Genomic DNA, 11,444 nt, shown 5'->3' on the forward strand with positions numbered 1-11,444 from the left:
CTGCTCCATATTTATTCTAATAAATTCTAATTTCATAAATAGCCATTTCACTCCCAAGCCCCACTTTTCTCCTAACAGCAGTATATTCTGCATTTTAGATGGAAAGAGACACTTCCAAAACCCTATTCGTAGCTTGTAATTCTGTGACATCAGCATCATTGGAAATCCAGCAGAAGCCTACCTCATCGTTACATTTTTCATTTGCCATCAGAAGTCTTTTACTGCACAAAGACTATGACAACAATTCACAACGATTTAGTTTAAAAGTGAGATGTAGGAACAAGTAAGAACAGACAGCGACACCGGACAGAACAATCTCCAGAGTGCATTTAGAGAATAAACACAGTTTCAGCTCCTGATGAGTGTCAAGAATTCTTCACGGGTCTTTGGATCTTCCCGGAACACCCCCAACATTGTGCTGGTTACTGTTTTACTGTTCATTTTCTGTACCCCACGCATTACCATACACATATGCCTAGAAGAAATGAGAGGGGAGTCAATAAATCAGCCAGTCTCAAAAGAAAGCAGTAATCCCACCAAGAGAGATGTTTCTCACACCGTCACTTCTGGGGAAGAGACAAAACCTCCATATCCAAAATGGACATCTGTCAGTTTACGTCAGCTGTCCTCTATGAAAAAGAAAGTCGAATTCCCATCCCCTGAGCACTGCCTTCTCTCCTCAGATCCTAGGAAAATCCCACCTTTCCAAGGTGCATTCTGATCACAGGGACATGCCTGTGGCTAGATCCAAACTTTGCTCTGCTTGAGGAAGTAGAAGGTGCACTGAGGCACAGCACAGACCCAGTGCAACTGGGACAGCTGACCACGCTGCCAGTTGCCACATCTCTGCAGCGGATGAGGCAGGCCCCCACTTTAAATGGCTCCAACCCACCAGGCCATTTTGCTGAAAGGGCAAGGACCCCTCCCTGCCAGCACTCTGCCTCATAAACACGCGTGGCACACAGCTACCGCAGCCAAAGAGGCCACACAACAGCTCTGCGGCACACAGCGGGAATCACACGCAGCCCATACACCACCACGGAACAGCTCGGAGTAACTTACGTAGCTTCAATAACCACTCCAACTCCAGCGGGCTGTAAGGCTTCTGTGATGGCTATTGCAATTTGTTTGGTAAGGCGTTCCTGGACTGAAAGAACAACAGGGAGTTCAGAGGCAGTGTTAAATCTGACTAGCGTCAATGCCCAGCCGCTATCTGCGTGCCACACACACAGGACAGTAACACCGCATGCCCACTTCCAAGTGTGCCTGTTCCCCACCACCATCACCACACACAGCAAGCTCTGCTTTTCCTAAATAAATTTTATTAGCACCAAATCCTATCTTATGTTTTGTATCCTGGAACGGACCTTTTATTTGCTTGTCTATATTGGGAGTCATTTTCCATTACACCTTTGCAGGAATTGCATTACCCTGATTTATTATAACAGGTCTTGCATTTCCTATTACACAGTTAGATCTTCTTGCTTCTCTGTTTTCTTCAGTTTTTATATATTTGTTCACTGGCTTTACTGCTGCATTATTAATTCCCCGCACAAAATTTCTCTTTTTAAAGGAAAGGAAACGGAGATTAAAAAAATAAGCAAATTAAGAGAGTCTATTGTCCTGCAAAGCTTTACTTCCTGCAGCTCTAACCATTAGGTGTCAGACTGGTCACTAAGACTTCTGTTGCCAAGAACAGGCCAAATTTAACTGCGGAACGATGCGAGCAGGCTGAGCCTAACCCAAGGCCTCAGATCCTGAAGCTTCCTCCACTTCTCAGGGGCAGTAGGCAGGCAGTCCATAACATGTCTGAAGAGATGAAGTGAGAACTGCCAAGAATCCTCAAACACATCTCTGAAATTCTCTGTAGCAGAGTTCATCTCCAGCAGCATCCACCTAGTTTAGTTACTCCTGGCGGCTGTATCTTGTAGCACATTTATCCTCTGAATCAGTTACTGCCTACATCTATTTTCACAGGCACATTTTGCCCCTCACTGAAAACACAGGGGCTAAGGTGGCAGATGAGAAACACCTATTCAAGAACATAGTGTTTTCCTCCACACTAAAATTTGCACAGCTATAGTCCACCTACAATTGCCAATACCTGGTGCTGGCTAGCAAAGGAGCGCACATAACAAAAACAAGAAGTCAGTTGTTTACCTTGTAATCTTCTACTGTATATTTCCACAATCCTAAAGAAAAAAGGAAAAAGATGATGTTATACTTAGTCCTATCTGACCATTGTCTGACTTCCCTTAGCACATCACTGTGCTTAGTGACAGATTCCCCCTACCTGCCACCCCAGAGACTATTTCAGGTGCAAACCTGCCACCTCTCCTTAAAGCTCCTTTCCTTGGCCGTTACTTTTGAATTACTTGGACCACCACTCACCTGCACCACGCAGCTGCAAGAGAATCCATGCCCAAAGACTCCCTGAAAGCTAATCCTTGAACTGAGGTCAGATTACCTCCTTTTGCTTCAATATAAACCCAATGCTGTTTTAAGGACAATTCAAGGTACTGGGATTCTCAGAAGGTTACTGAAATTATGCAAGAGATGTTTTGGATTCTTGCATTTAACCACAAATTTAACCAAGAACAATGAGGCAGAATTGTTTTTATTTAAAGCAGATACTCTCCACCCGTATATCACACCATCCTTCGCATTTCAGTGCAGGGATCACCTTAGCACCCCGCTCCAACGTGACTTCAAATTTAAGCCATTTGTGGGGCAATGCCAGTGAAACTACCTTCATTTATAACCACAGTACTATAACCCCCACATTTAAGAGAAACCTTACAATTGCTCTGTAACTCAATGGGTTATTAATGCCAACCTCAAATGCTTAATTACACATCAAGTGGCCATGTAAAGAAGTTGCTATAGAAAGCATCAATACTCATCTGGTCAGACTAGACAAAAACCAGACACTGGCCAGCAGCCCGAGGCATCAGTTACAAGAAACGTTTCTGACAATGAGACTTGCCTGCTGTTTTGGAGAGAGAATTATATGCAGAAACTCCCCTCCAGAAATGAAATGGTTGTGTTATAGCTATTCTAAAGAAAGCAATATAATACTTAGATCAAATATATGGATTGGAAACAAGCTGATGCTCAGATATTTTCACACTGGTATTGCATATAAGAAGTCCTATAAGCATGTTTACATAAAAACAGTTATTTGAATTAGCATTTTCAAGCCTGAGCTTAAAGTCCAAAGAAAGATGTTTGTTTACTGAATACAGGTCATCCACAACAACAGAAACTCACCACATTAGACTAATCCTATTATGAAAGATTAGGCCTAGAGTACCAACAGCCTCACAAATCTTTGTTTGAACACTGGTTGCATTATATAGGGCACGAAAGGGAAGCACTATTTGGCCCACCAATCTCTTCATGGTAAGCACTCAAAAGCAAACGAGGACTGAAAACGTTTTGTTATACAAGAATCTAATCTTTTCATTATTGCAGTATATGGGGATTTTACCCTAACTTGAAAAAGAGGCAAGATTTAACCTTTCAAGCCCAGCACAGGAAGCCTTGCACATACTCATGCATGTTTCTATACTGAGAATAAATAGTAGGAAAATCGTACACTTCCAGCACCATGTTGCCGCTTGCATTAAAAAAAATCACCGAAGACAGTTTTGAGCTCCTTTTTATGTCTGCAATTCAGAGGTAACTAGAGACCAGAGCAAGCACAAATCAACTGATGCATATTTCAAATGTGATCTTTAATCCTGCATTCAAGCCCTGCAGAAATGAAACCAAGTGCTAAAGACAGGCTCTTCAGGAAGGATGTTCGCCTCCAGAACTCCAACTCAAAAAAAAGAAACCCCTCACCACTTAAAAAGATCCGGCCACACAAGTGCCAGCCAACACACAACACAAGCCACGAACCGCCATGCAGACATCCCCAAGCGTAAGCAGCTACAGAAAGCAAAGTCTTTTGCCCAGCAACTGCAGTGCTGTCAGCTCAGAACCTCATCCTACAATTTCAGCAGTTAGGTACAGCTGCAGAAAACATGTAGGAAAAAAAAATTTAAATGTTGAACTGCCTGTTTCAACCTTTTAATCAGAGTGAAGTCCACTCCTATAAGCACTGCTAGAAGACATGAAGATGCTCTCCCTGTAATATGAGGTTATGTTAACGAAAGATGTGACCTCCAAGGGCCCTTCCCATTCCCAACCAAATTCACTGTTGTGCAAGCAGAGCACAGAACAGAGGTGACTGACTTTAAAGCATTTTAGTGGCATATCCTACACATTTCTTACCCGCTAAGAAAACCCAGCAGGCATACAGATTTACAAAGCTAATTCTCATTAGTATTACTGAAACTACAGCAAGATTAACAGATGCACGAAGGAAAGCATAAGCAAAACCTATGTGGTTTTTCTGAACTACAGCCAATTTTTCAGATTTGTTTCTCAAAAGAGACCCTTCCACTCCAGTCCCCAATAATCTGCTTATTGAAGGGATCAACCATCCCCTTCCTCACCAGGACTAGAAAGTGCCACTTTTTAAACAAGATTCAGTGGAACAACTAATCCAAGGGCACTTGCTGAGGAAAAAGCTATTTTACGTAAACAAATGGATTTCTCAAGTGTATCATAATTGCTTTGTTTCTTAGGCTGAACCTTATCTATAAAATCTACCCCTCAGCTCTCTCAGCAGGTCTCGAGTGAAAGAAATGCCAAATTCATCTGAAGAGTCAGCTAACAGATGAAAGCTTTAGATTCAATTTCTATCCAGAAAACATGTTCATTTGCAGTTTGGAAGTTTTGGATTTTTGTTCTTATCGATCAATATACACACAAGTAGTAAACAGATAGAGATCCCCACTGTTTTTGGTGGCCTGCCTTAGAATATGACCAAAATCTCTATTGTTCTTGCTTCTGTGCTCCCTGCAGACACCAATGCTTTGGATGAACGTACAAAAGCGTTACGGCTCTACTACAGTCGACTGATGTGAATTAACAGAGAGCTCTAAGACTTATCTGTCCTCTCCACAAAAAACATAATGCTGAGGATTGGTCTAAATCCAAATCCAGGACACCAAGTGGGCTGAGCTTTAGAGGGGGACCAGATTAGAAAGATTAGCACAGTTAGCACAGCTTGGAATCTCTTTTACAAATTAGCATCACTTTCATTACATTAACACTTACCTAGCAAGCTTGCTGAGGCCAAGTACTTGCTTGTTAGGAAGATAGCCAATATGTACCTAGACAGAGGAGAACAAACCATTAACAGAATCAAACCCACACTTCCAAATGCAAATGAAACTCATGCATAGAGAATGAGATGTGCATTTGCCCCAGAACTAACCCTGGAACAGTCCAGAAGTCTTAGCATGTGGGAGGAACATGCCACCATGCAAGCCTGAAAAATTGTGGAGCTAACGGAGCCTGTAAATGCCTGGTGAGGTCAGTGTCCTGGTGAAGAATAGGTAAGTTTTCTGAGGGGTAGAAAAATCACAACTCTTCAAGAGTCAAGGCTTATGTTCCAAGTCTCAGGAATGCTACAAAGTTCCATTACATTTGGGTACAAAAAGCAGTCTATTGCTCAGCACAGCACTGTTCATCTGAAATAAACATGTTTTTCTTTCAAGACTTAAAATGGAATTAGGGAGAGGGAACGAGAGGGACTGTACTTTACTTCCAGTGAAAGTTCTGATGCCAAGAAATACTTAGCCACCAAAATCAGGCTGCACTTACTGATTTCTATTTTCTTTTTCTGCTTTGGTAGCACCATAGGTCATTGTATGATTAAGTCAACTTCCATCCTGCTTAAATATGGATTTACTGAACATTCATACTGAACACATGGTTGCACTAAGGCAGAATTAAGTTCTTGAGAAGTGCTCAGATGCAAAGGTAAGGGGGAGAGCCATTTAGCTTCTTGCTTTTAGAAAGCAACATGGGCTACTGCATTCAAGTGGGTTTACAGTTACAACAGATTATAAACCAGCATGTGTGTCACTGTACCAGAGACTTGAAAAATTAGCCAAGATACAGTAGGGGACTGTCAGCGTAGGATTCTGTCTTAGCGCTTTGCCTAGAGGCCCCATCTCAGAATCCTGTATTGCTGTACCTGCCGTTACAGGTACCACAGTGCACCTGATTACCTGGCTAACTTGCTCATTCCTATCACTTCTGTTGGGTAATCAACCCACTGACACCTGAAAAGACATGAAACATTTCAGACAAAGTAAGAGACATAACTTAGAAATAAGCGTGGAATCCTGTTCCCCATACAGTATTTTTGCAAATATCTTAATTTAATTTAAGATAGAACTGCAAATACAAGGCCTACTGGTCAGTATTTGCAGCCTGTTTGATGTACCCAACAGGAGAATGGTTAGTCTGAGAATATTTAGAGGCATACCAAGTCATTTAGTAGACCATTATACGAGCAGGACCAATTCGGTGTTTGCGAGGAGATTTCTCCAAACCACACAGGCTAAACAGCTAGATGCAAAAAGAATGCATATATTGCCACAGGAGTAACGAAGAGAATATACACAGTACGTGTAACCAAGAATAACAGGCAAAATAGAAAGCTTGCACAGAAAAAGAAGTTACCTTGTTTTCCAGTATAAAGTACTAACAGTAAGAAAAGAAAGCAGATGAAATTGAGTTGCCTCAACTAAATAAACAGCTGGCTTCTGTTTGGATATTTTATTTTTGGGAGACAGTTTACTTGGCATATATGTGGTTATGATTGAATTTCACAGAAGAAAAAAAAAATAAAAAAGCACTTGCTACTCTCTGGCCTGCAAGTACTTTATGGTAAAACAGATGGATCAGAATAAGCTCCATCCTTCCGTGCTTAAATAGGAGTGAAGGGGCTGAGATGTGCAGAAGGGACTACCCACTCTGAACTCTTTATCACATTTACAGCACTTAACTTGAGAATTTTTATTTTCTTTTTAAAGTTATTGGCACCACAATTTTAACACCCTCTGAAACACCAGCCCCTTTTATGGAAGTCCCAACCTAAGCAGCCTCCTGCTAGTCAATTTTGACCACCCCCTCCCTGACTGGGCCTGCTTATTTAAGACAGGGCTGCTAATCAGCAGTTTGTTCGACTCACAGGGGGGTTCCCAATATGAATGTGCAGTAGATAGCTCTGAGCCAGAAGCTAAATCCATGACAGAGCCAGTGTGCAGGGTGAGCTAGTTTAATATCAAGATGTCTGCCCTTAAGGCTTGCTGCTGCTTCACGAAGAGCTTTGATACGAAATGTCAGAAACCATTAGATTATTTAGACTAGGAAAGGTTGAGCATTATATTTTAGGAGCTTAAATCCAAATAAAACTCACATTAAAGAGGTCTTCCTTATTTGTATTCTGAAGATTAACTTCTAGAATCATAGCCATAAGCAGTAAATACTTATAGCTTTATAGTTACAGCTACAAAGCCTTTTACATGTACTTTAGGTCTTTTATCACTATTCCCACATTTGTTTTGTGAGGAAGAGTTACCTTTCCAACAAATGGAACGAGGTGATGCTCACACAATGAGAACATGTCTATGTCCTTCACAATTACCATCTCATCATGATCTTCATCAAAGATGGCGTCATTCAGAACATCTGAAATTAAACACTCGTATTAAAAAAAATAATAATAATAAATGCAGAAGCATGGAAGGTTCTTCCAGACAATATCTGAGAAAGCTTGTAGCAAGAGCATAGCTTGCTCAGAACTACAGAATTTAGGGTTAAGATATGGGAGGCAAGTAACGAGTAACATCACAAGTACACTTTGGTTTGCATATAATCACACAATTGCCACACTGATAGCCATGTCAGTCTACCTATGTGCTACACCAGATGTTAGTCTATAGCGTTTTATTTAAGTAACAGTTTGAGCCCAGGTTAGAACAAGTCCAGTCTTTGGAGGATCACTGGCATCTCAAGAGCAATTAAGACTGCACCTGATAAATCCAGTGCTGAGGAGGAGAGCACATCTCAGAGGGGGCTTCCATTAGTGCTTCCACATACCACAAGCAAAGCTGAGCCTGAGGTTTGAGAAAAGCTGAGCAGTCACAGTGGTTTCTTCAAACACTTCAACACCAGCATCACTATCTTCAAGGAGGCTTTGCACCCAAATCCTTTCATCCTGAAGCACACCAGCCAGCAGCTGCTTAGGCATACATGAAGTCAAAAAGATAGATCTGTACCCATAGATCGGGGAGAGATTTGCTATCCTGAACCAAAATCAGCCACACATTCACATACTCCGGTCTAATTCTGTTCCTCAGAGTTAACCGAGAATAAAGGTAGAGAAAACCATAGAGATAGAAGGAAGAAGAGATAGCTTAGTAAGAAAAGGAACACACAACGTGACACTTTGCCAGTTTAAGAGCTCAGCAGAACAGATCCTCAGTTGATTTTCCAGATTTACCCTGACAAGTCCCCAGGCAATCCCGACACAGGTTTACAGTTGATCAGTGTAATCTACACAAAGATTGTAGGCAGCTGGACCATGCTTGGAGAAGTTAAAAGTAGAACAGTGTCAAGTTAAGAGACCAAGCCTGTTGAAGGACAAGAGAGAGAAGGTGCATAGAAGAGAGAAATTAGAGAGAGAGAATAGCAAGAGAGAACTAGCTGCAGAGAAGGACTGATAATCAGAATGAGAAACTCTGCAAACAAGTTAGCTTGAAGCCACACTGACTACTTGGAGTTACTTCCAGGAACCAGAGTCACATACGCCATGGCCAGAAGGGGAAGCAGGGTACTCAGGGACTGCCCTGCTTCATCCACGGTGGAGCTTAGCACCTGCGGTGGTGATTACACAAATCTAATAGTTGTGTCTGCTCTACTTGCCTTTATGCCTTCCCCTGACATGCACGTACACCTAATGGCCACCATCTGTTGTCGATAACGTATCATCATCATGGAGCATTTTAATTTCCTGCTTGCTATCAGCACTACACAGGTAACCCTGGAAACTGTGCGCAAGATGTTCTGCCTGCGACGTTCCTTCGTGAGAAGGGCTGGCAACCTGCAAGACAGTGATGCCGAACCCCAGAAGGCTTTTGATCGGGTCAGAGAGCAGGAGTAGGGGGCACAAAAGAGGCCAGGAAACAACTCTGTAAAGGTACATAATTTTGTTCTCCAAATTTCAGAGTCTAGTTTACTCCAAACACTGCTGGAGAGGATTTTGATTACCTGGGGAGCCCCATGTAGTTGTACAACTGTGAATTCAGCCAGGAATAGCCACAATCCGAAACGGAGCAGGCTCAGAGGAGAGGGAAGGGGAGACAGAACAGCCGTCTGGGTTCTCAGCTCCCTCCCGCAGCACTCTGTAGACATGCCATTTCTACAGCAGAAAGGCAAACAGTGGTTTCACAAAACCTGCTACTATACCCAGCATTATTAAAACAAAATCCAAACAGATCCACGAAGCATCTCCAGAGTGACTGCTGCTGTTATTACACCACCAGCTTGGCTCATACCAGCCTTGCCAGAAGCATATTGAAGCCCGATGTTAGATATGGATTTACGTCAGCATACTCGCAAAGCAGACTGCTCAGAACAATCAAAAACGGCCACATTCTCATTAAGTCATGGTACTATGTGACGCAGCATAAGGCCAAAGCCTCCACAGAAGGTACTTCAACTGTGAAGTCTCATATATGTGTATGTATATGCATATACACACTTATTCATGTATAAAATATATATAATAGACCCTTCCAAACTTCATCTAAGGAACTGAAGTCTGGAATGCTGAAGAGCCATGTTGTATCACGGAGACAGCTGTTAGCCCTGTTATAAAGCTGGGGCTGGGGGAGAAGTAGTCTTCACAAGAAGATGACTTGTGAAGTACTGCACAGGCAACTTAAGGAACAAAATGCATCCCTCCCATGGCTAAAGCAATCAAACAGGAACACAAAGGTCATCCATCCTTCTTGCAGCCCAGTGTCACAGCAACTTCATTAATGCCCCATCTCAGCCAAGGGAGTTTTAGAGGTGTGTAAGCAAACAGATCCTTGCATCACAAATATAACCACAGTGCTGTGGGATGCTTCACACTTCTCTTTTTTTACAGGTCTTGCCAATTTTGCACCTTAGATTTATTTAATATTAGCAGCAAGCTGCAGCCAGATGACAGATGATACCTGCTCAGCTGCATAACCTCTGCAGTTGTGCCTGCAGCAGGGGGTGCTGATTTTAAGTAAGCATCAGTTACTCCCAGGAAGGAGGACCACAGCCCATAAAGGAAGAAACCAGCTTAGTGTTAGCCTCTCCAATAACCCCTTCACAACTGCCAGATAACACAGGGACATGAGGCAATACAAAATGCGAGACTGAAGGCCATTGCCTGAGTAAACAGCCACACTGTTAAAAGAGCACCCCAGTCAACCCTATCCTGCTCCAGTCTCTCCTGCTCACACTTGACAAGTCTGTTCTCCTGAAAATAAGCAGCTTGAAGCCTGCCTATATCTATACCTCCCTCTTTGAAATCCAAGCTTTGTGTGGACAAAAGAAGAGTTAGGTAAGAGTAACTGCAACAAGATGCTGTGCTATGTCCCACCGCAGCACTTGTTTTCAGTAATTACACAGGAGAGACTTGTTTGGCAGAGACTCAAACACTTTGTGCAGGGAGGCAATACCATTTTATCTAACTTTCTCTGCCTTTAAGACATTCAATTTGCTACACCATCAAACGAGGCCATGACAAGCTCAGCTGGCAGCAAATGTTCTGGTGAACTTATCAGAGCTGAAAGGACAGCAGGGGAAACAGGGCCTCAGATTAATCATGCCAGAAGCAAAGGTGAGGACAAATTTGTGCCTCTTTTCCTGTTCTTTCATTCTACCTATCAGGGCACAGTCTGCTTCACTAGCTTGATTTTGTTTTCGTCATTTGCAGGTCCCAAAACATTTACTCTTTCCACACATGGCAAGAATCATAGAATGGTTTAGGTTGGAAGGGGCCTTGAAGATCATCCAGTTCCAACCCCCCTGCCATGGGCAGGGACACCTCTCACTAGACCAGGTTGCTCAAGGCCACATCCAGCCTGGCCTTGAACACCTCCAGGGATGGGGCCTCAACAACCTCTCTGAGCAACCTGTTCCAGTGCCTTACCACCCTCAGAGTGAAAAATTTCTTCCTAATGTTTAATCTAAACCTGCCCTCTTCCAGTTTGAAGCCATTCCCCCTCATCCTGTCAATACATGCCCCAGTAAAAAATCCTTCCCCAGCTCTCCTGTAGGCCTTTAGGTACTGGAAGGCCATAATAAGATCTCCCCAGAGCCTTCTCTTCTCCAGGCTGAACAGCCCCAACTCTCTCAGCCTCTCCTCATAGGAGAGGTGCTCCAGCCCTTGGATCATCCTCGTGGCTCTCCTCTGGACGTGCTCCAGCAGGTCCATGTCCTTCTTATGTTGGGGACTCCAGAGCTGGATGCAGTACTCCAGGTGGGGTCTCACAAGA

General features: G+C 43.0%; 1 protein-coding gene across 1 annotated transcript in view; it reads right to left on the reverse strand.

Annotated features, from left to right (window-relative positions):
* Window positions 1–200: 200 nt before the first annotated feature.
* Window positions 201–11,444, reverse strand: part of GCH1 (GTP cyclohydrolase 1) — a 20,287-nt gene continuing 9,043 nt past the window's right edge. The window contains exons 2-6 of the mRNA XM_009893905.1: window positions 7,487–7,596; window positions 5,170–5,225; window positions 2,161–2,192; window positions 1,063–1,147; window positions 201–475 (exon numbers count right to left, since the gene is read on the reverse strand). Of these exons, the coding sequence (XP_009892207.1) occupies window positions 349–475; window positions 1,063–1,147; window positions 2,161–2,192; window positions 5,170–5,225; window positions 7,487–7,596 (410 nt within the window). The 3' untranslated portion in view covers window positions 201–348. The remainder of the gene's footprint in view (window positions 476–1,062; window positions 1,148–2,160; window positions 2,193–5,169; window positions 5,226–7,486; window positions 7,597–11,444) is intronic.

This window comes from Charadrius vociferus, unplaced genomic scaffold (genome assembly GCF_000708025.1).
Source record: "Charadrius vociferus isolate BGI_N301 unplaced genomic scaffold, ASM70802v2 scaffold49, whole genome shotgun sequence".
In the NCBI taxonomy this organism is placed as follows: Eukaryota; Metazoa; Chordata; class Aves; order Charadriiformes; family Charadriidae; genus Charadrius; species Charadrius vociferus.